At 47.5% G+C, this 22,194-nt stretch overlaps 1 protein-coding gene across 3 annotated transcripts in view; it reads left to right on the plus strand.

Annotated features, from left to right (window-relative positions):
* GRIK3 (glutamate ionotropic receptor kainate type subunit 3) overlaps nt 1-22,194 on the plus strand; it is a 250,241-nt gene that overhangs the window by 192,931 nt on the left and 35,116 nt on the right. For all 3 annotated transcript variants that reach the window (XR_009553877.1, XM_007537496.3, XM_060206191.1), the window contains one exon: nt 10,906-11,109. Coding sequence is in view for 2 of the 3 variants with exons in the window: in XM_007537496.3 (XP_007537558.1) it covers nt 10,906-11,109 (204 nt within the window). In the remaining variant the exon portion in view is untranslated. The remainder of the gene's footprint in view (nt 1-10,905; nt 11,110-22,194) is intronic.

A 22,194-nucleotide genomic window follows, 5' to 3' on the forward strand; every position in this document is an offset into this window, starting at 1 on the left:
TGTGGGCTGATCAGCAGGGCTGGGGCCACCCCTCCATCATCCTACCCAGCAGAGTTAGACCAGTTCCTCTTCTGAGGCTGGGGTGCAGGAAGGTGGAAATATTAAAGATCACACATAAAGGGCTTGGAAAGCAACTGGAACATAGCACCTCTGCTGGGGCCATAAGCTGAAGCTCACGAGGGTGGCTGTGAGCAGCTCCTTCCCTTCCCAAGGCAGGACAGGCCTGCTGTGCCAGTCCTTTTGCAGAGGCCTAGGCTTTGCAGCTCCCTTCACCTGTTCCTTATGCCCCATGTTGTACAGAAAGATGGAAGCATTGGGTGGGGTGGTCCACTGCCTTCTGCACCAGGACTTGGGATCCCCTCCTTCCACCCCAGTGCTCAAGGAAAGAGTGTCAGGGACTAGCACTTCTGCCATGCTCTCCACACCACCCTGGCCCACCAGAAGAGCACCAGCCCACCTGCTTGCCCTCCCTTCTCCAGGACTGGTTAGTGCCTCCTCCTTCTGGCCATTTCTATCCAAGGAGTAGCTTACAGGGTTTCTCAGGCTCTTTGCCCCACCTCTGCAAATACACTGCCTGGAAGGCCTCCTGAGTGTGCAGACAGGAAGGATGCTCTCTGAGATACAGGATGGCCCCTGGGGGTCCCAGGCTGGGCCGTGCTGGGGTGGGGCTGGGGAAAGCAGCCCAGTCATTGTCTGGTGAACTTCAATCTAGAGCCTGGGACTTGTGGAACAGGACCACATGCTGAAAGCATGCCCTACTGACACAGGGAGTCACCTGACTGGGCATGTCCAGTTAAAGTAAGACTGCCTCATTCTGTCTAATTCCCCAAGGGATGAGTAATAGTTAAACCTGACTCTCTCAGGAATCTCACTGAGGGCCAAGTACTGGAGGCATCATCCATTTCTTTTCTTTTGCTTTTCTTTCTTTTTCTTTTCTTTCTTTTCTTTTTCTTTTCTTTTTTTTTTTTTAGATAGAGACAGAGAAGGAAGGGTTGGATGGAGGGAGAGAGACAGAAGGAAGGAGGGAGGGAAGCAACAATAGCAAAGCTTCCTTTAATGCCTTAGAGGCCAGGCTTGAACCTGGGTCACTCACATAGCAAAGCAGGGTTCTATTCAAGTGAGCTATTTCTTCTTCTTTTTTTAAATATTTATTTATTTATTCCCTTTTGTTGCCCTTGTTCTTTTGTTCCCTTTGTTGTTTTCAAGTGAGCTATTTCACCAGTCCACACCAACAACTTCTAGGGGAGCTGTTGTAGCCTGCATGTTTTCCCCAGGGCCCTGGCTACAACAGTGGAGAGGATCCCCATTAAAGTGTGTGGAGACCTCACAGGGGTTCTGAACAAGCTGCTGGTGTGACCAGAATGAGAGGGCTGCAGATACACCAGCCTCTCCTTGGGAGGAGGGAAGCCCTAAATGGCATCTTCCCCCAAACTACACATCCTGTCTGCCTTTGTTGACCAACTTCTTGTTAGCTGGAAATATATAAAGATCATACTGCTAAAATGACTCATTCAGGAGTAGGAAAAACAAATTATTTTACACACCCGGGAGATTAAGGAGAAACAACAAAAAAGAGCCAAGAGAACAGAGTGAAGCCCCATGAGCGATTAAAGAAAGATTGATATGGATAAAAATAGAAAAGTTGAAAGGGGACACAATTAAAATATTAAAAGGAAACTAATCAAGAGAAAACTGAAAATAAGGAATGAGATAGAAAAAGGAAGGCTGTCACAAAAGACAAGGAATTAAAATAAATAATTAACAACTCCAGCTAGACAAGGTGAAGAAATGAAAACCCCAAATGTCAGGAAGCAAAAGGATAAAAAGTGTGACAAAACTAAAATATAAAAGGGTAGAAATAAAATAGTAAAAAGGTGGTAAAAGATTAAAAGCTGAGCTGCATAAAATGTGATATAAATAAAACACTTTTCACCAGACAAGAGTCCCCCCCCCCAAAAAAAAAAAAGGTGAAGCTGGTGTGCTTCAGGAGAGATTAGAAGGAGAAATGACTGAACACGTGTTCCAGGATGACTCTGCAGCCAAACAAAAACAGAGGCAAGCTGGAGCTCATTTACTGAAAGGATGGAAAACACACACACCTGCAAAGACCACAGGGTTAAGCTGTATTCAGATGACAACAGCCTGATTTTAAGGACATAAAACCCTCTTGCAAAGACACAGGGGATTTGTCTACATGGGCAGAGGCAAAATCAGCAGGCAGCCTATCCTCTTCTGACAGCTTTTGGGTAAATACTCACAGCTTCCTGCAAACATCCTTCAGTCACTCACCAGAAGTCCTACAGATCCCGTCTGCGTAGCTCTCCAGCATCTTGGGAGAGAGGGTAGAAGAGAAGTCCTTCTTGGTCTAGCAAGTCTTTAGAACGAGCAGTCTAGTATAGTAGCTCTTTTAGCTCCTTGGGTAGGATGCTTTTGTTCCATGTGCGCTACTCAGGTTCAAGCCTGGCCCCCACTACATTAAAGGAAGCTTCAGAGCTAGAGTCTGTCTAACCTATCCTATCTACTATCTATCTATCTGTCTGACTGTCTGCCTATCTATCTATCTATCTATCTATCTATCATCTGTCTATCTCCCTGTCTACATATCTGTATGTCTATGTATCTCTATCTGAAAAAGCCAGCCTCTGGTGAGGCTCCAGATGACAAAAAAGAGGTAGTGGGGCAGGGGAGATATAAAGGAAGAGGAGGTAGAGGAGGAGAAAGAGAAGACAGAAGAGGAGGAAGAGAAGGAGGAGAAAGAGGAGACAGACTGACATTTAGGTCTGAGTTCTGTCCCTGAAAATTTGTTTAGTGACTCTTTGCCTCAGTTCTCCACAAGCAAAAAGAAAGATAATGATTATACTGTTTCCAGCAGAGAAGCAATTGCAGAAGCCAGATCTTCCACCTTCTGAACCCCAGAATAAAGAATTTCTGCCCATACTCTCAGAGGAGGAGAAGTGATAGAGGGAAGATGACCAAAGACATCTGAACTCCAACTCCATCAGGACTCAGAGAAAGAAGAGGGAAAAAGGAAGGGCATTTGGATATAATAATAGGTGTAGGTTTGACTTGGAAAGGAAGAGAAGACATGACCATGAAAAAAGTGGACAAATCTATACAAATATAGACAGATAGTTGTCAAAAAAATACCTAACCCATATCTGCAAGTTCTGCTGTAGCTTCCAATGGAGAGATTGGGGACACAGAAATCTGGTAGTGGGAATGGTGTCAATTTTTAAAAATTTTTTTTTATTGGGGCATTAATGGCTTACAGTCAACAGTAAAATATAATACTCGGCACATGCATAACATGTCCCAGTTTCCACATAACAATACAACCCCCACCAGGTCCCTTCTCTGCCATCATGTTCCAGAACTTGAATCCCCCCCATCCCAGGGTCTTTTATTTTGGTCCACAGTGTGGAATTATACCCCTATTATCATATAATTTTTTAAATCACTAATAAATAAAAAAGGGGGAGGCTAATGGGTGGGGGTATAGCATAATGGTTATGCAAAGAGACTTTCATGCCTGAGGCTCTCAAGTCCCAGGTTCAATCCCCCATACCGCCATAAGCCAGAGTTGAGCAGTTCTCTGGTAAAAAAAAAGGGGGGGGGAGGCCAGACGGTGGCACACCTGGTTAATCACACACATTATAGTGCATAAGGACCTGGGTTCAAACCCCTGCTCCCCACCTGCAGGCTGAAATTCACAAGTGGTAAAGTAGGACTGCAGGTACCTCTCTGTCTCCCTCTTCCTTCTCAAATTCTCTCTGTCTCTATCCAATGATAAATAAATAAAATTTTTTAAAAGAATTAAAAATTCTTAAAAATAAATAAAATAAAAAGAGAATAACTGGGAGTTGGGCAGTTAGTGCAGTGGGTTAAGCGCAGGTGGCACAAAGTGCGAGGACTGGTGTAAGGATCCCAGTTCAAGCCCCTGGCTCCCCATCTGCAGGGGGTCACTTTACAGGCAGTGAAACAGGTCTGCAGGTGTTTATCTTTCTCTCCCCATCTCTGTCTTCCCCTCCTATCTCCATTTCTCTCTGGCCTATCCAACAACAATGACATCAATAATAACTACAATAATAAAAAAGCATGGACAATAAAAAGGAATAAATAAATAAATATTAAGAAAGCGTAATTTTATTGCCTGCCTTTATAGTGTGGGTAGGAAGGGTAACGTATAGCTACAAATGAGGAAGTGCTGCTTATCCATGCACTAGCCGCCATTATCACCATCATAGTCAACAACAACACATTAATAAGAATTATTATTGGGGGCCAGGTGGTAGCACAGCAGGTTAAGCGCATATGGCACGAAGCACAGGGACCAGCGTAAGGATCCTAGTTCAAGCCCCCAGCTCCCCACCTGCAGGTGGGTCATTCCACGGGCATTGAAGCAGGTCTACAGTTGTCTATCTGTCTCTCTCCCTCTCTGTCTTCCCTTCCTCTCTCAATATCTCTCTGTCCTGTCCAACAGCAACAACTATGGCAATAATAACAACAACAATGGCAACAAAATGGGAAAAATGGCCTCCAGGAACAGTGGATTCATAGTACAGGCACTGAGCCCCAGCAATAATCCTGGAGGCAAAATAATAATAGTTACTATTATTATTATTATTATTATTATTATTATTATTATTATAATTGCAAATCCAGTCCCCCGTAAGCTCAGATTTAAAATACTAGGTTGAGTGAGAGTTCTAGAGATTAACCTCTTCTTTTGCCCACAAACAGAAGCCTGAATTTCTTTTTTAAAAAATATTTTATTTATTTATTATTGGATAGAGACAGAGAGAAATTTGAACAGATAAGGGAGATAGAGGAGAGAGACAGAGAGATGCCTGCAGCACTGCTTCACCACTTGTCAGGATTTCCCTCTGCAGGTGGGGGCCAGGGGCTTGTACCTGTGTCCTTGCACACTGTAATGTGCGTGCTTAACCATGTGTGCCATCTCCTGGCCCCAAGGAGCCTGAATTTCACTGAAGAGTGACCATAGACCAAGGCTACAGAGTGTCTCTCTAAGATAGGGTACATTGTAAACTTGCATTTGAATGCCTCTCAGGCTTAGTGAACACTCCCTGACTCACAGGTCCCTTGGCTCCCCAAGTTTTACACTAGGCTGCCTCTTCTGTAAAGGTTTCCTAACTGGCTTCTGAAAGGATTAGGATCTGTGACCTCCTGAGTCCTCTGTACCTCTGGTTTCCTTCTCATACTTGAAGTTCCAGATCCCAGCCACCACCTCAGTTGCTGCTTTTGGTCACTGTGATGATTCCCTAACTCATTGCTCGATCTTGACATGGCTGCAGGCCCTGTGCAGTATTTCATACTCACATAGTCTGGAGGTGAACACTACTCACTTCTCTTTATCCCCACTATCCAGAGATTGCGGAGTGGCAGACTGCTTCTCCCTGTGGGGCGGTGAGTGAGACCCAATCGACCCTGGAAGCTAGGGAACTCTGGAGCATCACTGCTGGGGACAGAGAATGTGACACATAGCATTTACACTGATCTCCAAGAAACTCTCAATGTCCAGATGAAGATGCTCTCAGGGTGACGAGAGAAAGAGAGAGAGAGAGAGAAAGAGAGAGATACCCACTCCCATGTGTGACCTGGGGCGACCTGAAAGCTTGGAGCTGTTGTGATGCTTCTAGAGTGTCACAGGATTCCACACATGGTCTGCTGGAGTCCAGAGGTGCTCTCAGGCTGGGTTCTCTGGCAGGATTGCATTAGTTAGAGGAGTGGCCCAGCCTGGCTAGCCCAACTGCTCTGGCTGAAAACTCAGCTCCAGGCTTGGCAGCCTGTATGCAGGGCCAGGGCCTCCCACAGAGAGCACTGGCCCCTGCCTGACTGGAAGAGTGTTGTCAGGGCAATAGCACTTTGAGTGACAGGTAGGTACCAAGGCAGGAGTGAAGGAACCTCCAACTGCTTTGCCCAGTACCCCCAAAGAGCAATTCCTCTTCTTTCCTTTCCCTGGAATCTGGATGCAGCATCTCTGTGTGGGTACCTGCCACCCACACTACTGCCCCCCTTCTCCCTCCCTCCCTCCCTCTTTCTCACTTCTCCTTCTCCTTTTTCCTGAGCTCCAATGGTAAGATGCTGAGAGTGACTGACCCTGGACAGACAGATGCCCTGACTCCACTCTCTGACCACCCTGAGCTCTAGGGAAGCTATGGGGGTGGAGGAGGGGCTTCCCCTTTCCCATGGCCTAAACAGCAACAGGCAGTGCCTGGAAGCCTGCCTTCCCCCATCCCTTCTACCCAACCCCAACTTCTTTTCAGGTTCTGCTCTTCTATGAGCTCATAAAAAATTCATCAGCTCAAACCTCAGCTCACACACCATGAAAGCACACCTGACTCGCTCCTGGGGCGGGGGCCCTGCTTTTGAAGGTTAGGGTTCCTTGGGCTGTCAGCAGGAACAGGTGGTGTTGGCATGCACTCGGGTACCTGTGTGGGTGAGGGAAACGGAGTGCCTGGGGGTGTGGATACACACCGGTGGGTATATCTGTGCTGTGTGAGCATGATGCCCCACATAGCTCCACTGCTAGGTGGGCCGACCTGAAGCAGGAGAGGGAAATGCTAAGGAGGGCCAGGAGGAGGCCACAGTCAACCCTGCCAGGATGGGACAAAACAAAACAGGATGAAATGGGACAGGACAGGGACAGAACTCCTAGTGCTCTGTCCTGCTTCTCCTGGCCAAGAAGCCATTGACTCTCGGGCCATTGGCCTCTGTGTCTGAAGAGGGCTAGGCAGACAATAGGGCACCAGAAATGCACATGTAACTGTGTGTGTAGAAGCTGCCTCCCTCTACAGGGTGTGTGGACACAGTTGTTAGGTAGGTGGCTTCCGGCCGAGGTCCTCAGTGCCAACCCCACAGGTCCTGTGGTCACTGATCCATGCTTTCACACTTTGCAAGTGATCTGCAAGAAACCAGACAAAGAACCCTGGCAATAAAAAGTCGAGAAAGGTTATATTTCTGGACCCCCGTTTTCTGTGACTTGTTGAAGAGAAATATTACCCCAGCTCCCCTGGCTCTTCTCCCCAAGAAATAGGCAAGCATGAAGTTATGAAATTGAGGGCACCTTCACTGAGCAATCGATTAGCAGCTGAGAGAGCTTGTGAATTGGCTGTCTGGACATTTCCAGTAATAAATTGTGAAATAGTCCATGAATAAGTAGTTGGCGGAGTTCAGAATTACCCCCTAGGAAATGTTGCAGGTCTGGAGACACATTACTAAGCCGAGCACCATTTTAATGCTCTGGGCTTTGGCTGTTAAATATGTATGCCATCCGCAAAGCACTTCCCGAAATTAATGGCATTTTACAGCTGCTCCGAAGGAAGCGTATTTATATGGAGATGTATAGATTCTGGGCCGGTGGTAGTTTCACAAATGAAGTGCTAATTTTAGAGGAGAGGGCCAGTGGGGGATGTGGAGAGGGGGTCAGGAAGTGAGCTAGCTCAGGGACCTTTCCCAAAATGGTTTTACTGCTGCCAGCTCTGATTTTTCACCTCTGGTGACATTGGACATGGTCTCTCAGATGGAGAGATCATATTGTAACAAGCCACCTGGCACACACAGAGATGAGGATGATGTTGGTGGTAACTACATAATAATAAGGGCAGCTTAGATGTGCTTGGTCACTCTCTTCTGAGTGCTTTTCATAGACTGAAGTGTTTTGGCCTCAAAACACTCCTACAAAGTGGGTTCTGTCATGACCGCCCCCATTTCACAGAAGGAGGTATATATTTTTGTTGTTGTTGTTCAGGACCCTGTGTGGCTGGTGATTCCCCTGATAAAGATAGCACCTTCTCTCCAGTTCTGTCCTTGAGGTAAAAAACATCTGGGCCTCCAGGTATGGTGGTACAGCTTAGCTTGTTCACTGCACAAGAGGATCCAACCAAGCAGTTGGGTTGGGACTGAAAACCTACCTAGGTCCTGCTCACCAGGCCTTGGGCCAGGGATCAAAATGGGGCCTTTTCAGAGATGAATTTGAATGGAGGCAGTATATACAGGAGCCAGAGTCCTTTCCCTTAGGAACCCCCAAGGCCTTTCCCATGTCCCCTTCCCCAGCCCCATGAGAATTAGGAGCAGGAGGCACTGAGCTTTAGCATAGAGTCTAGCTAGGGGTCCTAGAATCCACCCCTAATTAGACTTAGAAATGTTTCCTTAGCATCTCTGGAGAGGTGGGAGCCCCTTGGGGATCCAGGAACTCCCCAGCTCTTTGTCTGAAGCCTCCCAAAAGAATGGAAATTTTTGAGTGAGCCAGTCATGGAATGGGATAGGATTTTGGGAAACAGAGTTTCTGGGGAAGTAATGACAGAGAGACCCAAGCCCTCCTGCCAGCAGGGGCTTCGCAAGCAGCTGCTGGTGGGCTTCTGTGCCCAAGGACCTCTGCTGAGAGCTTTTGCTGAGTCTAACGTGGCTCAGCCCTCTGTAGGGTTCACACTGTGATAGGAATGACTGCCAGTGGAAACAGTGTGGAAGCAACTCTGACTGGGCACACACCTGAGGTGTTTTGTTGTTGCCACCAGGGTTGTCACTGGGTCTGCACACCTACATGACAAATCCACCACTCCAAGTGGTCATTTTTGCCCCTTTCTTTTTACTTTATAAGACAGAGAGAAATTGAAAGGGGAGGGGCTACAACAAGAAAAAGAAAGAGCGGTACTTGCAGACATGCTTCACCACTCATGAAGCTTCCCCCTGGCAGGTAGAGACTAGGGGCTTGAACCCAGGTTCTTGCACATGGTGACATGTATGCTCTACTGGCTGTGCCACCAACCAGCCATAGGACCTGAACTTCTTGCTTGTTTCAGCTGATGTCTGTTACCCATCAGCTGAAGGATGGAAGCATTCTGACACACAGGAGAGTTGAGACAGTACTGGGGGTAGCTACAACCTAGGAAGAGAATGAGGAGTCATAGGCAGGAAGGGTTGGAACTAGGTTTCATCAGACTACAGCCCAACTGCTGTATGACCTCGTGAAACTTACAGCCTCCTCTAAGCAACAATTTCCTTTCCTATCAAATGGGGAGAATGTCACCTACCTTTCAAGTCAGTGAGAGTTGATTCAAACCATTTGTGAGAAAGGTTTAGATCAGTGCTTGGTGCATGGTGGGAATTGAATAAATGCTGAGTTTGCTTAGACTTCAGCTTCCCATCATAGGCTATTTTCTTTTCTTTTTCTTTTTTTTTTTCTTACATAGAGACAGAGAGGCAGAGAAAGAGTGATAGAGGTCATAGCACAGAAGCTGCCTTCAGTGTGGCGGAGGCCAGGCTTGAACCTGGGTGACAGTCCACGACAAAGCAGCACACTATCCAAGTCAGCTATTTTGCTAGCCCACACCATAGACTCTGAGAAGGCATGTTTCAGTTGGGTGAGTGGAGCCAGGAGAAATGTGGACTCACAATGTGGGCCTGGCTTTGGCCACATCAGCACCCAGCAGGCCTCACTGAATCAGGGCAGTTCTACTCTCTGCTAGTTCTCCAGATATTCTCTCTGAGTTGCCAGGGCTTTCCTTCAATGCGAGCCATCTGACAGAGACAAGCCAAACTCAGAGCTCTCCACTGATTCCCCACATCTCTGGGACTCAGGACCTGGCGCACAGTGAGCTGAATGGGGACTCATACTCTAGGGACCTCCAGCCTGAGTTCAGATGATCTCTGTGCCAGTTATGTGAGTCACTTGTCCTTGTGGATTTATTTTCAGCATCTATGGGCCTCCTAATACCCACACCAGAGGGCTGAAATAAAGGTTGAAGGAGACAGTATCAGCTGCCTGCTGAACTCTGTTCTGTGCTAGGTCCTCTGTAGACAGGTCTCATCTGATGATCTGTGCTAGACTTGTCCACACATGAATGCAAAGCTATGGCAAGATCAGAAACTACTGCCTAGCAGATGCTACACTGAGGAGATGCTTGTGAAGAGAAAGGTATCAGGTAGCATATAGATGCATGTATTTATTTATTTATGGTTATGAGGGCTTCATTTCTCTGGGCTGACTTTTCTCAATAGAGACAGATGGAGAAAGAGAAATGGAAATAAACCACAGCATCGAAGCTTTCTTCAATTGGTGAGGGCTGGACTTGAACCTGAGTCCCATATGTGGCAAAGGAGTGCGCTATCCAAGGGGGCTACTCTGCTGGTCCAGATCTAGTTGTATTATCCAATTAAGGACTTAGAGAAGAAGTCAAGGAAGGTACTCAACAAATGGCCTTAGGAATCAGTATACTCACCTGTGGGCAGGCATCAGAATCCCCTGGAGTGCTTCTTAACCATGAATCACCAGCCCCCACCCTGGAGCCTCTGGTTCAGTAGGTCTGGCTGACACAGAGAACCAACACTTCTAATAAGTTCCACGGTGCTGCTGGTCCAGAGACCAAACTCTGAGAACAGGTCTGGGTGGATGGTGTAGCAGAGAGCATGGGATTGGGAACCTGACAATTTTGAGTTCGAACTCCTCACTAGCTTTACACCCATTGGACAGTTGATCGGTAAATACCTACTGAACCTCCACTTTGTGCCATGGGCTGCCTGGGCATGGTCACTTGTTAGGTACAAATTTGGCTCTCAGTAAATTCACCCTTCTTCTCCTTTCTTAATGGACCTCTCTTAGCCACCACCTGCACCCCAAATAAAAGCAAATGTTAAAGTTTTTTTTTTTACTAGTGAGAGAGAGAATCAGAGTATCACTCTGGCACAATTTAAGTACTGCGACTTGAACTCAGGATCTCATACTTGTAAGTCCTGTGCTCTACCACTGAACTGTCTCCCCTGGCAACTTTCCCAATTTTTAAACACATGAGCAGAGGTTCCAACCCAAGCCCTCCAGCCTCAGCCTGCCTCCCCCCAGTACCATCTCAGTCTGCCTCGATCCGATCCCTATCTTATTTGTTCCTGTAGGAGGAGCCCTTTGTCATGTTCCGGAAGTCTGACAGGACCCTCTTTGGGAATGATCGTTTTGAAGGCTATTGCATCGACCTGCTGAAGGAGCTGGCACACATCCTGGGCTTCTCCTATGAGATCCGGCTGGTTGAGGATGGCAAGTACGGGGCGCAGGATGACAAGGGCCAGTGGAACGGCATGATCAAGGAGCTCATCGACCACGTGAGTGGGGTGGGGTTCCGGGAGAAGCTGGGGGCCCCCAAGACCAGAGGAGTCAAGTCCCTGTGCATGTCAGGGTGGGGCATCCTGGCAGAGGAGAGTCCTGGGGGCAAGCCACCCTCTTGGGCTTTCCTTGCTCATAGTCCCCAGTTTCCTTACAAACACACATGCACTAAGCCCATCTAACTCAGAGATGTTCCCACTAGAGTCTTTGTTGAGCTTGCTCTGGAAGATTCCCTCTGTTCCTCGTTGCCACCTGACCTTTGCAGAACTACCAAAGCACGGCCCAGCCACGTGATGAGGTGCCAGCCCAGAACACTTCACAAATTGTAGAAGTAGATATGTTGCTGTCTTGAGTGGGGCCCAGTGGGGAGACAGGCAGCCCAGGGGCCAAAGGATGGGGCAAAAGTATGGGCAAGGCTCAGCTAAAATAAAAACTACCTCTTCTCGGTGGGGAGTTCTCTACCTGAGATGGGGAGAAGCCCCGGGGAGGGGGGGCAAGAACCTAGCAGGCAGGTCAAGATTTGGGGAAAGAGAACAGCTGAGCTTTGGAGGAAACTGGGAGGAAAAGGAAGAAAAAAATCACAGCTTAGGGACTCCACAGCAAGGCAGAGTCAGGAGATCCTGATTCCAGCTGATTACACATCCATTCACTATGTGAAAGTGGGCAAGGTACTGGACCTCTCTCAATGGTTTCCTTGTCTGTCAAATGATGTTAGTTCCTCTTTCTGCCTGAAGTTGTTGTGATATGGCACAGAAAGGGGAAAGTGGTAGGTGCAGGGCCTGGCCCACAGCAAGCTCTCAACAAGAGGGAGGATTGTAAGATGACAAGAGCGCTAAGATCTGACTGAGTAGTCAGAATCCCCGGCTGTGGTCTCATAGACCTAGGGTTCAAGTCCTTGCTTTACCACCTAATAGATGTCAGCCAGGTAAGGTCGGCAACCTCACTGAGCCTTAAGTAGGAAATAAGAGGAACAGTTCCAAAGTAGGAATAAATAGGAATAATTAGCAAGTACTATATCTCCGAGCAAGCGTTACTGCAGACTCTGCTAGCACAGAATAAATGCTTCCCACTTTCCAGCTCAAAGCCCCCAATGTGTTGGAAACAGTTTCTATCAGCTGCTAATAAATATAGGAATCTGATCTGTACTAGACTTCTATTCCTTTCATTGGCCTTGACCGCCCATTTTACACATGAAAATATGAGGCAGAGAGATGTTAGGCCCCAAGACAGTATCCACAGTGGAGATGGAGCTCAAAGTGGTGGAAGGCTTGGAAGTGCTCTGCTTCCCAAGTCCTGTACACTGAGCTCTACAAAGGACCAATTCTGGACCTGAAAGCCAGGACAGTGGGAGATAGTCGTGGAAAACCTTCATGATCTGAAAATACTACGTCACCTCTCTGCAAGGACAGGCAGCCTCAAGCCCTTCTGCTAGCCCTCCTGCCCTTGTGCAGTGCACTCAAAGACTAAAAGAGAAGAGGAAAATTAGCATTTAGAGCTTTACCAATGGAGCTATTCACTGGGACCTAAGAAAACAAGTTCCCATGGAGGGTAGGCAGGAAAAACTGAACAGCAGAGCATGAACTTGGGCTTGGTTTGAGTTCCACTCTCCCTCTTCCTGAATGTGTGCTCCTGGACATGTTTCTGAACCTCTCCACACCTTGATTGTCACACCTGTAAAATGAGAATGACAATAATAGAACCTGGGCCAGGTAGGGGTGCACCCAGCTGAGCATACGTATTACTATATGCAGGAGTCCAAATTCTGGGAACACTTCTGTTTCCCACCTGCAAGGGGGGAAGTTTCGTGAGTGGTGAACCCAGTCTGCAGGTGTCTCTTTCTCTTCCCCCTCCTATCTTAATTTCTCTCTGTCCTACTACATAAAAGGAAAATGGGGGAGGCATAACTGGCCCCACTGGAGGCAGTAGATTTGTTGTGCAGGCACAAAACCCCAGTGATAACCCTGGTGGCGAAGTAAATGAATAAATAAAATCATTAATGTGTGCATGACACAGCCCACGTGGCATCTGCACATGCTCTTTTTGTTCTTTGGTTTGATGCTACAGTTTTCCGTTTAAGATGAGGGAAGGGGGTTCAGGAAGTTCCATTACCTCCCTTTGCTCCAGTTTCCCAATATGACAGCAAGAATAATAGTAGGTGCCCCTCAGCTCTTCCCAGCTTGTTGTGAGACTCAGAGGAGACAACTGGCAGAGAAGCAGCTCCAAGAGTGAGGCAGTGGGTATAAATGGAAGGGAGTGGTGCTGTCACCATATTAGTAATAACTGTAATTATTATGGAAATTAGTCAGCAAGCCCCAGCGGCATCTCCAGCTCATCGGTTCCCCCTACATTTGCAAGTGGGCTCCTGGAGTGTGGGGCTCTGGGTGGGTTCTGAGTCTGTCATTTGCCAAGGCGAGTTGGGCTAGGGAGGGCAGTGAAGGGGAGGGTGACAGGGACAGTGGGGGACCATGTGCAAACATAGCAGGACTGATGCTGGTTTGGCCATTCCCAGCTTCTCAGGTGGCCTGAGAGATTTGAAAAGCCACTTCTCGGAGGATGTGATAAAAGTAACCCAACAGCCTCCAGACCTTCCAAATGTGACCCTTCAATGAGGCTAGGAAAGGGTGTCACCCAGAGCCTCGTGCAGCTCAATATCCATCAAGGACATGGACCCTGACGGGATAAGCAGGGGACCTTGTTAAACCCGATTTCCTGCAACTGATGAGCCTATTAATCCTAGCTTGGTGCCATTTTTAATAACATCATAATCATTTATTAGTGTCGTCAGATAATTAGTCTTTTCACTCACTCATAGGAAGCATAGTAAAGCCTTGGCAATATTATTACTTCCTTATTAGGGATCTGAACATAGACATAAAAATGATGAATGCCAGCCTTTGTAAGTATCTGCCCCCCAAGGCCCATTAGGAAGGCCTGGGTGGAGCCCCTGACCGGACCCTCAGGACTTCAGAAGTCCTTCTCTGCTGCCTGTGGCTCACCTCTTGAGCCAAGCCACACCATCTTTTAGGGGGATCATCATTCTGGAGGACAGTGGGTCCATGGGGGGGGTTCCTTCCTCCTCTTGCCACCCCCACCTCCCCAAGTCACCTCTAACCACGGGAGCAGCAAACGTGATTAGAGAGAGCAGTGGTTTCTCCTTCTATCATCCGTTCTTCATTATCACTCTCCAGATTTTACTTCCAGCTCTCACTCATTTCTCTCCTCTCCAAAGCCTTCTACTCACGTCCATGCCTCAAATTGCTCCCAGGTGTTTCAGTGGCTTTGAAATCCAGCACAAGGTTCGAATTCCAGACCCAGCATATGTAGCTGGCACTGAGAAAGCTATTCAACCTCTCTGGTTTCTCTTTCCACATCTATGTAATGGGGATAATAAAAGATGTCTTTCCCACAAGAAGATTTAATGTGATATGGCACCAAAATGATAAGCAGGAAACCTGTCACTCCATAAGTCACAGTCCTGCCCATTATCATGCCTTCCAGCACCAGACCTCTGTCTAGGTGTGTACATGGCGAATGTAATACTGGTGGCTAAGCTGGTTCCTCTGCCATGATCTCCCCAGAAGAGGATGCTATGAGGACCTGGGATCTAGATCTTGACCTTCCTTAAAAAAATTAATTGTCGTCAGGGTTATTGTTGGGGTTCTCTGCCAGCACTATGAGTCTGTGACTCTCAGAAACTGTTTTTCCCTTTTATTTTTAAAAAAATTTTTAAATGTTTATTTATTTATTTATTCCCTTTTGTTGCCCTTGTTGTTTTTATTGTTGTTGTAGTTATTACTGATGTTGTTGTTGTTGGATAGGACATAGAGAAATGGAGGAGGGGAAGACAGAGAGGGGGAGAGAAAGACAGACAACTCTTCAGACCTGCTTCACTGTTTGTGAAGTGACTCCCCTGCAGGTGGGGAGCCGGGGGCCCGAACTGGGATCCTTATGCCGGTCCTTGCGCTTTGTGCCACCTCTGCTTAACCTGCTGAGCTATCACCCAACTCCCTTATTTTTTCTTCTTATTGTTTTGATAGGACAGAGAGAAAACGAGATGGGAGGGGGAGATAGAGAGGAAGAGAGGCAGAGAGACACCTGTAGTACTTGCTTCGCTACTCTTGAAGCTTCCCCCCGCAGGTGGGGAGCAGAGGCTCAAGCCTGTGTCCTTGCTCATGGTAACATGTGCTCAACCAGGTGTGCCACCCAGACACTCCTGAATTTTAATAGGAGCTGACTGACAGGGCTCAGACTCACCGGGCACCAAGATAGACACACCCTTATTGACCTAGAGCATTGGTCTTTCCCAGCATCTGCTGTCCTGAGCTCCTATCTTCTGTGCCCAGGATTCTCTAGGGTTTGTGGAGACAGAGTCCCCAAGTATGAAGAGCCTGAAATAAAGAGAAAGTGTTCTGGAGCAGAGGATTTGGGGACAAATCTTGAAGACTCTTGAATTCTAAACGGAGAAATTTAACTTTAACCATGAGATTAAATTAGGTGCAGGATGGGTACTGGAGGGAAATCGCAGTGGTATGGGCCACCTGCAGTCATTGTGGGGACCACTGCTGGCACCTGGGCAGAGCAGAGTGTGGTGGCCACCGAGAGTTGTATTTGCAATGGAGGGAAGTAGATGACCCAAAATGAAGATGGGAAGGTGGAATCACAAAAGAAGGAAAGCATGGGTGACAGGGACCAGAGGAAGAAAAGCTACTGGAAAGCTTGCCTAAAGGCATAGAAGTGGCCAATTGGTTAAGGGAGATGAGAATGAACAGCTTCCATAAATTGAAACAAGAGCTGGGAAGACAGCATAATGTTTATGCAAAAAGACCCTCATGCCTGAGGTTCTGAATTCCTAGGTCCAGTCCTCAGTAGGACCATAGACTAGAGATGAGCAGTGCTTTGGTGGTTGGGGGTGGGGGTTGGGGAGCACTTAAGTTTGAATGTGAGCTGTGTAAGGCCTAAAGTCAGCCCCAACACAGTCCTTCTGCAAACTTTGCTCTCAGAGACCCATGAATCGTGTCCTGGCAGCTCTCATTCAGGCCAGCTCCTGACCCACAAGGGAAGAAGGCAGAGAGGAGAGGGAACTGGAGCTTGGCCTTAAGGGCACTTAAATGACCTACAGGCACATGAAGCCATTCATTCTTTGAGCTAGGAAGCAGATCCTAGCCCTGGCTTGATGCACTGATGTTAGCAAGAGCCCCCCCCCCCCCAGGCCACTTCCTTTAGGGGTGGGAGACCAGTGAGCTTTCAAGCCAGGCTGCTAGGTGCTCATCTGGGTGGGACAGGGAAGATGAGAACCAGTAAGACAGATGGACTGAAAATGTAAGCTCTTGTCAGGGCAGCCAGTTTTCCCAGAGCACTGGGGAAACACCCTGAGAAAGACCAAGTAAATAGGTAAAGGGGTGCAGAAAGGACTGGGTGGCACCGAGACTCACCACACAGCTGTCAGCTGGCAGGACTCAGTGAGCAGAGACAATACTCTCAGCAGTGTCCAAAAAAGAACGTGGCAGGGGGACTGGATGTAGATGTTAGTGCAGAAAAAGACAGGTGCAAGGCAGCAATAGTACCTCTCAAGGGTGATGGGAGTTTTGGAGGGCAACTGAGGTCAGAGGAGCAACTGGAACCTTACAGTCCTTTGCCTAAGGATCACCTGTTTGTTCATTCTGTCATTCCAGAAAGCTTTATGGTGTTAAGGCTCAGCTGTGCTCTAGAGAACAGACTTAGGGGCTGTGATATAGGAAGAAAAGAGGGAGGGGAGAGGGAGGGGCAGGGAAGAGGATCGGATCCGGGAGGGAGCCAGTTCAGGGTTCATGGAGTTGAGGGTCACTAAGTGAAGCCAATGGCTCTGATCTGATCTGCAGCTGGCTGTAGCAAAGCCTTACATAGTGCATCTCGGGATGATTTCTAAGGTGAAGGGTAGGGCGTACACAGTACACATCTGCCCACTGGTTCCTGACTTGTCACCACTTTTGCATGGTGGGTGTGTGTTGTTGAGCCAGATGTTGTTGTGTGTGGGCTGCGGAGAAGAGAGAGGGGGTCCAGAGCGAAGAGGAAACACAAATTTTTATTTGTGCTGGCACCTCAGAGTTGGGTGCTAGAGAAGCAGGTTGGGCCACGTGGAGGTAGCGAAAATGGCTGCCTCACGCAGTAACCTTTCCTGCGTCTGAACACCGGAGTGAAGCACTGGCAAGAGAGAGAGGTGCGGAAGAAGAAAGGTTTTTATAGGAGCAGCTTTCGTGAGAATGGGAAGGGGGAGGAGTAACCAAAGCACTCCGGATATCGTGGGGATATAGACAATGCCCTGAGGGCATAACATGGTGGAACAGGCACTCCGAGAACGTCCCAACTCTCCCGGGAACTAGTAGTAGCCTGAGGAGACAACATGGCAGATGTGACTGCATCAGCATAATTTCCCAGCAGGTGTGAGCCAGAGAAGACCCTGTTCCATTCACAGGGTGCTGTGGAGGCAGCAGAGGAGGGGAGGGGATGGAGACATGAGGAAATTCTGTCAGCTTGTGCCTGTGTGAGGCTGGTGGGAGCCAGAACTGATCTGGAGCATGAGAGGGATCTGAGCTGAGTAGACTTAAGGCTATGTCTAGGGATAGGGAGAGGGAGCAACTAAGGTAAGTCTGCTTCTTGCCCTCAAAACACATACAAATCAATTGAATGAATTCTCACCACAATTTGAATCAGATCAGTATTGCAAAGAAACATATGAATAGGCAGGTTGGGGAATATAAAACAGGAGAATGACTCAGACTTAGATGCAGAAATGACTCGAGCTGAGACTGGAGAAATAAGGAAGAGGAGTCAGGGCATGTGTGAGGGTGCTCAGGTTATTGAAGTCTCCCCCCACAAGCCCATTCAGGAACCCCGTGTTATTGGTGAGCCATCTTGATGCAGTCTGTGAGTGGATCCAGTCCCCTGTGGATGCACAGGAAGTAAAGCAGGGTAATTATTTGAGAGACAGGAATGAGGTTGGGGTACAGCCTTCATCTTGCACCCCAACAGGGAGCATCTGTGGGTTGCCCTAAAAGACAGATACAGGGCAGGACTCCAGAATCAGTCATTCTCCTAGACCTGGGAAAGGCTTCCTTTCTCACTGGCACGTGCCTGCTCAGCTTAGGAGGCCCATGTGTGAAGCATGGTTGCATGACCTCTTGACCAACACTTAAGAATTTCCCAACACCTGCCCCCATAGAATTGTCCAGCACCTGTTATCTTTAGATGCATATGGGCTATTCCCAAGTGATCAGGGGCCACGGTGTTGAGCATTAAGTGTGGCAGCTGACTGGTGGATTATCATCAGATACCCTCTGTGACTTAGCACCCCCCTCTCCATGAAACTGCTGTACTGTTAGCCCTGGGGGAGTGCTTGCTCCTCAAACCTCTACTGTTTGAGTTATTCATTAATTCAAGAATTCTACCCAGTTAGACCCTATGCTAGGTAAAGCAGACAAGCAAGATTCCCTTCCCTGAGCCCCAAGAGCTTATATTCATGCTGGCAGAGAAAAAAAATCATGTGTAAATGTGTGAATAGACAAAACTAAGACTTAATGAGAAAGAGGAAGAGAAAAGGAGAGCGGGATCACTCTGGCATGTGATATCAGGGATCAAACTTGGGACCTCATGCTTAAGAATCAAACACTTGAGAGTCAGGACAAGTGCCTGGCCAGGTTGGTTGGGGTGGGGGGATGGAGGAGTGCCCAGGCCTTGCTATATATAAGGCAGGGTGACTGTCATGCTAAGAGGTGACATTCAGGAGTTGACTTTCTCCTGTTTCCCCTTGACTCAGATACATATGTCATGGAGGGTACTGGCTGTCAGGGTAACGATAGGGCCTTGCAGAAGCCACTGCTTTCTTCAACTGGAGGCTGGGGTGTATCAGCAGACATGGACATGGGATGGGGTCTGCTTTGTGCTCTTGAAAATTGGGTCTGAGGACATGCTTGCTGGGAGTCACCCCTATATCAGCATCATCCCATTCATTTGGTCCCCGAGTCTCTAACAAAGCTTTGGTAAGAGTCAGGCACTGTGCTAGGCTTGAGGCACCTAACTGTGAGACGATCAAGCCTCAAGGTCTGATTTCCTGAGCTTAGGGACCAAAGGCGGGGAGGGGGCAGTGCATGTGCAAAGGTCTTGAGGTGACAGCTTGGACTGGAGAATCAGAGAGGAACCAGTAGGAAGAGAACAGGAGGGAGAACATGCAGGCCAGGCCTGGGGAGGTAGGAAGGGGCAAAGCTGCACTTTCCCACACAGCAGCTACCAGCCATGGGAATAGTTACGTACAAACCAAAATTAATTATAATTAAATTTTAAATCAATAAAAATGATTTCATTTCGAGTTAATTAAATAAATGCATAAATTCAGATCCGCAGTTACACAAGCCACATTTCAAGTTCCTGATGTGGCTAATGGTGCCAAATTGATTGATACAAGTACAGACTATTTCCACCCAACTAGAAAGTTCTGTCACACAGCACCAGGCAGGATCACGAAAGACTTCAGCAACTGTTATTAACAAGAGCTGTTCCTTAAGGGCAGAGGGAAGCCTTGGCACATATTAGGACACATATGAAGCAGCAGCATCAGGAAAAGGGAAAGGTTGAGAGTGGAAGACTCCTGCTATGGGCACCACATTTAGAGAGGTCGGCAGAGAGCCAGCAGACTGTGCCCTAGAAACAAGTCCTACATGTATGGAGAGAGGGAGACTGGTTTGCTCAAGTGACTGTGGAAGCAAAATCAAAGGAATCTGGAGGTGAAAGGGGGAAAATCACCATATTCATGCAGATTGCAGATATTAGGCTCCATAATCTGAGCCAGGGATGCAAACCACATATCATGGAAGCCTCAGTGCCAGCCACTGTCAGAAGCCAGAGGCCAGGGGCCAGGCAGTGACACACCTGCTTAAGCACTCTTACTAAAGTGCACAGGACTCTCACTAAAGGACCCAGGTTCAAGCCCATAGTCCCTACATGGAGGGGGACAAAGCTTCATGAGTGGTGAAGCAGGGCTGCAGATATCTCTCTGTCTCTCTCCCTCTCTATTTCCCCTCCCCTCTTAATTTCTCTCTATCTCTATCCAATAATAAATAAAATATAAATATAAAAATAGAAGCCAGAGTCCCATCCAGCCCTCTGTCTATGCAACCTGGACTCTGGATAGCAGGCTGACCCCTCAGTCACTGATTATTCCCCTCAAAATGGCACAAACACGGGGCCAGGCTGACAGCAAGAATTAGAAATCATTCAATGCATCCTAGCCAGTGTCTGAGTAGCAGGTGCATTTGTTTAATACAACAAATGGCCATGGACTAGCTGGCTTGAAACAACAGAAATGTATTATCTCCCAACTCTATACACCAGACATCAGAAATCTAGATGTCAGGAGTCGGGCAGTAGCGCAGTGGGTTAAGTTCAGGTGGTGCAAAATGCAAGGATGGGCAGGATGGGCTTAAGGATCCCAGTTCGAGCCTCCAGCTCCCCACCTGCAGGGGAGTGGCTTCACAAGTGGTGAAGCAGATCTGCAGGTGTCTATCTTTCTCTTCCCATCTCTGTCTTCCCGTCCTCTCTCAATTTCTCTCTGTCCTATCCAACAACAATGACATCAATAACAACAACAATAATAACAACAACAATAAAACAACAAGAGCAACAAAAGGAAATAAATAAATAAATATTTTAAAAAATCAAGATGTTTACAGGATTTGCCCATTTTTTGAAGACTAAGGATAAATTTGTTCTATATCTTTCTCCTAGCTCACAGTATAGACAACAGCTTTTTAAAAATTTATTTATTAGGAGATTAATATTTTACAGTCAACATTAAATACAGTAGTTTGTACATGCATAAAATTTCCCACTTTTCCACATAACAATACAACCCCTACTAGGTCCTCTTTCATCATGTTCCAGGCCCTGAACCCTCCCTGCTACCCTCACCCTCTGAAGTCTTTTACTTTGGTGCAATACACCAACTACAGTCCAAGTTCTGTTTAGTCTTTTCTCTTCTGATCTTGTTTTTCAGCTTCTGCCTACGAGTGAGATCATCCTGTATTCACTCTTCCGTTTCTGACTTATCTCTCTTAATGTAATTCCTTCACAATCCATAGCCAACAGCCTTTGGCTTGTTGCTACATCCTTCCAGTCTCTGCCTTCTCATCACAAGAGCTTCTTCACTGTGTCTTTGTGTGTTCTCTCTGCTTCTTACAAGAGCTTAGTTACTGGATTTTGGGGACTCACAGTAATCTAGTATGATGTGTTCTTAACCTGGTGAGTTATGCAAGGACTGCTAGCAAATCATGCTGCATTTAGTACCAGAGGCTGTTAGAATTTGAGCTTTCTTTCAGGCAGGGGGCCCAAATCACCTCACTGTGTATATGGCTTGCACAGGCTTTGGGGTCATGGTAAATAATATCCAAATACCACCTCTGTGATTCATCAGCATGGACAAACCTCTTAACCTGATTGAGCCACTGTATTCTTGACTTTATGCATTAATAAAGTTTACTGCCTCGTTGGCCTGCTGGGAGCATCACCAACCAATGTGTAGCACACCTGGCAGTACTCGGCATATAAGGAGCCTCCCTGAGTGGTTGCAGTTCTTGTTATTTGAATAACAGCATGTAGCAATCTGAACAGTAAGATGCCCTGGGGGTGGGGGTTGCCACCAAGAGGCAGAGCTGGTAGAGGCCAAACTTAAAAATCCAAGTGTTCAAGTGCCAGCAGGGACACTCAACACAGGAAGCAGCCTTGGGCTCAAGGGAAAGGTCTTGGTTTCCCATGAGTTCCTCCTGTCCTTAGAGAAGACTGAAGATTGATCAGCGATATGTGGCCAGAGATCATGGCTACAAAGCCGTGCTTAGGACCTGACTGGAGGTTGTCAGGCTTTTACTCTGGTTACAAAATGGGACTGGACAGTGGTACTCTAGGTACAAGGCTAAAGTCTGACCAACAACCAAGGTGACTGGGTCCCATGAAGCTGCAGCTGGTTAAGTCATTTCCTGCTTTCAAAATGAGAGACACCAAGTGAACTCATGTAAGGATGAAGGAGAGTGGAAGAGGCTGGAGTAAGGCAGGTCCTAAAT

This window comes from Erinaceus europaeus, chromosome 13 (assembly GCF_950295315.1).
Source record: "Erinaceus europaeus chromosome 13, mEriEur2.1, whole genome shotgun sequence".
In the NCBI taxonomy this organism is placed as follows: domain Eukaryota; kingdom Metazoa; phylum Chordata; class Mammalia; order Eulipotyphla; family Erinaceidae; genus Erinaceus; species Erinaceus europaeus.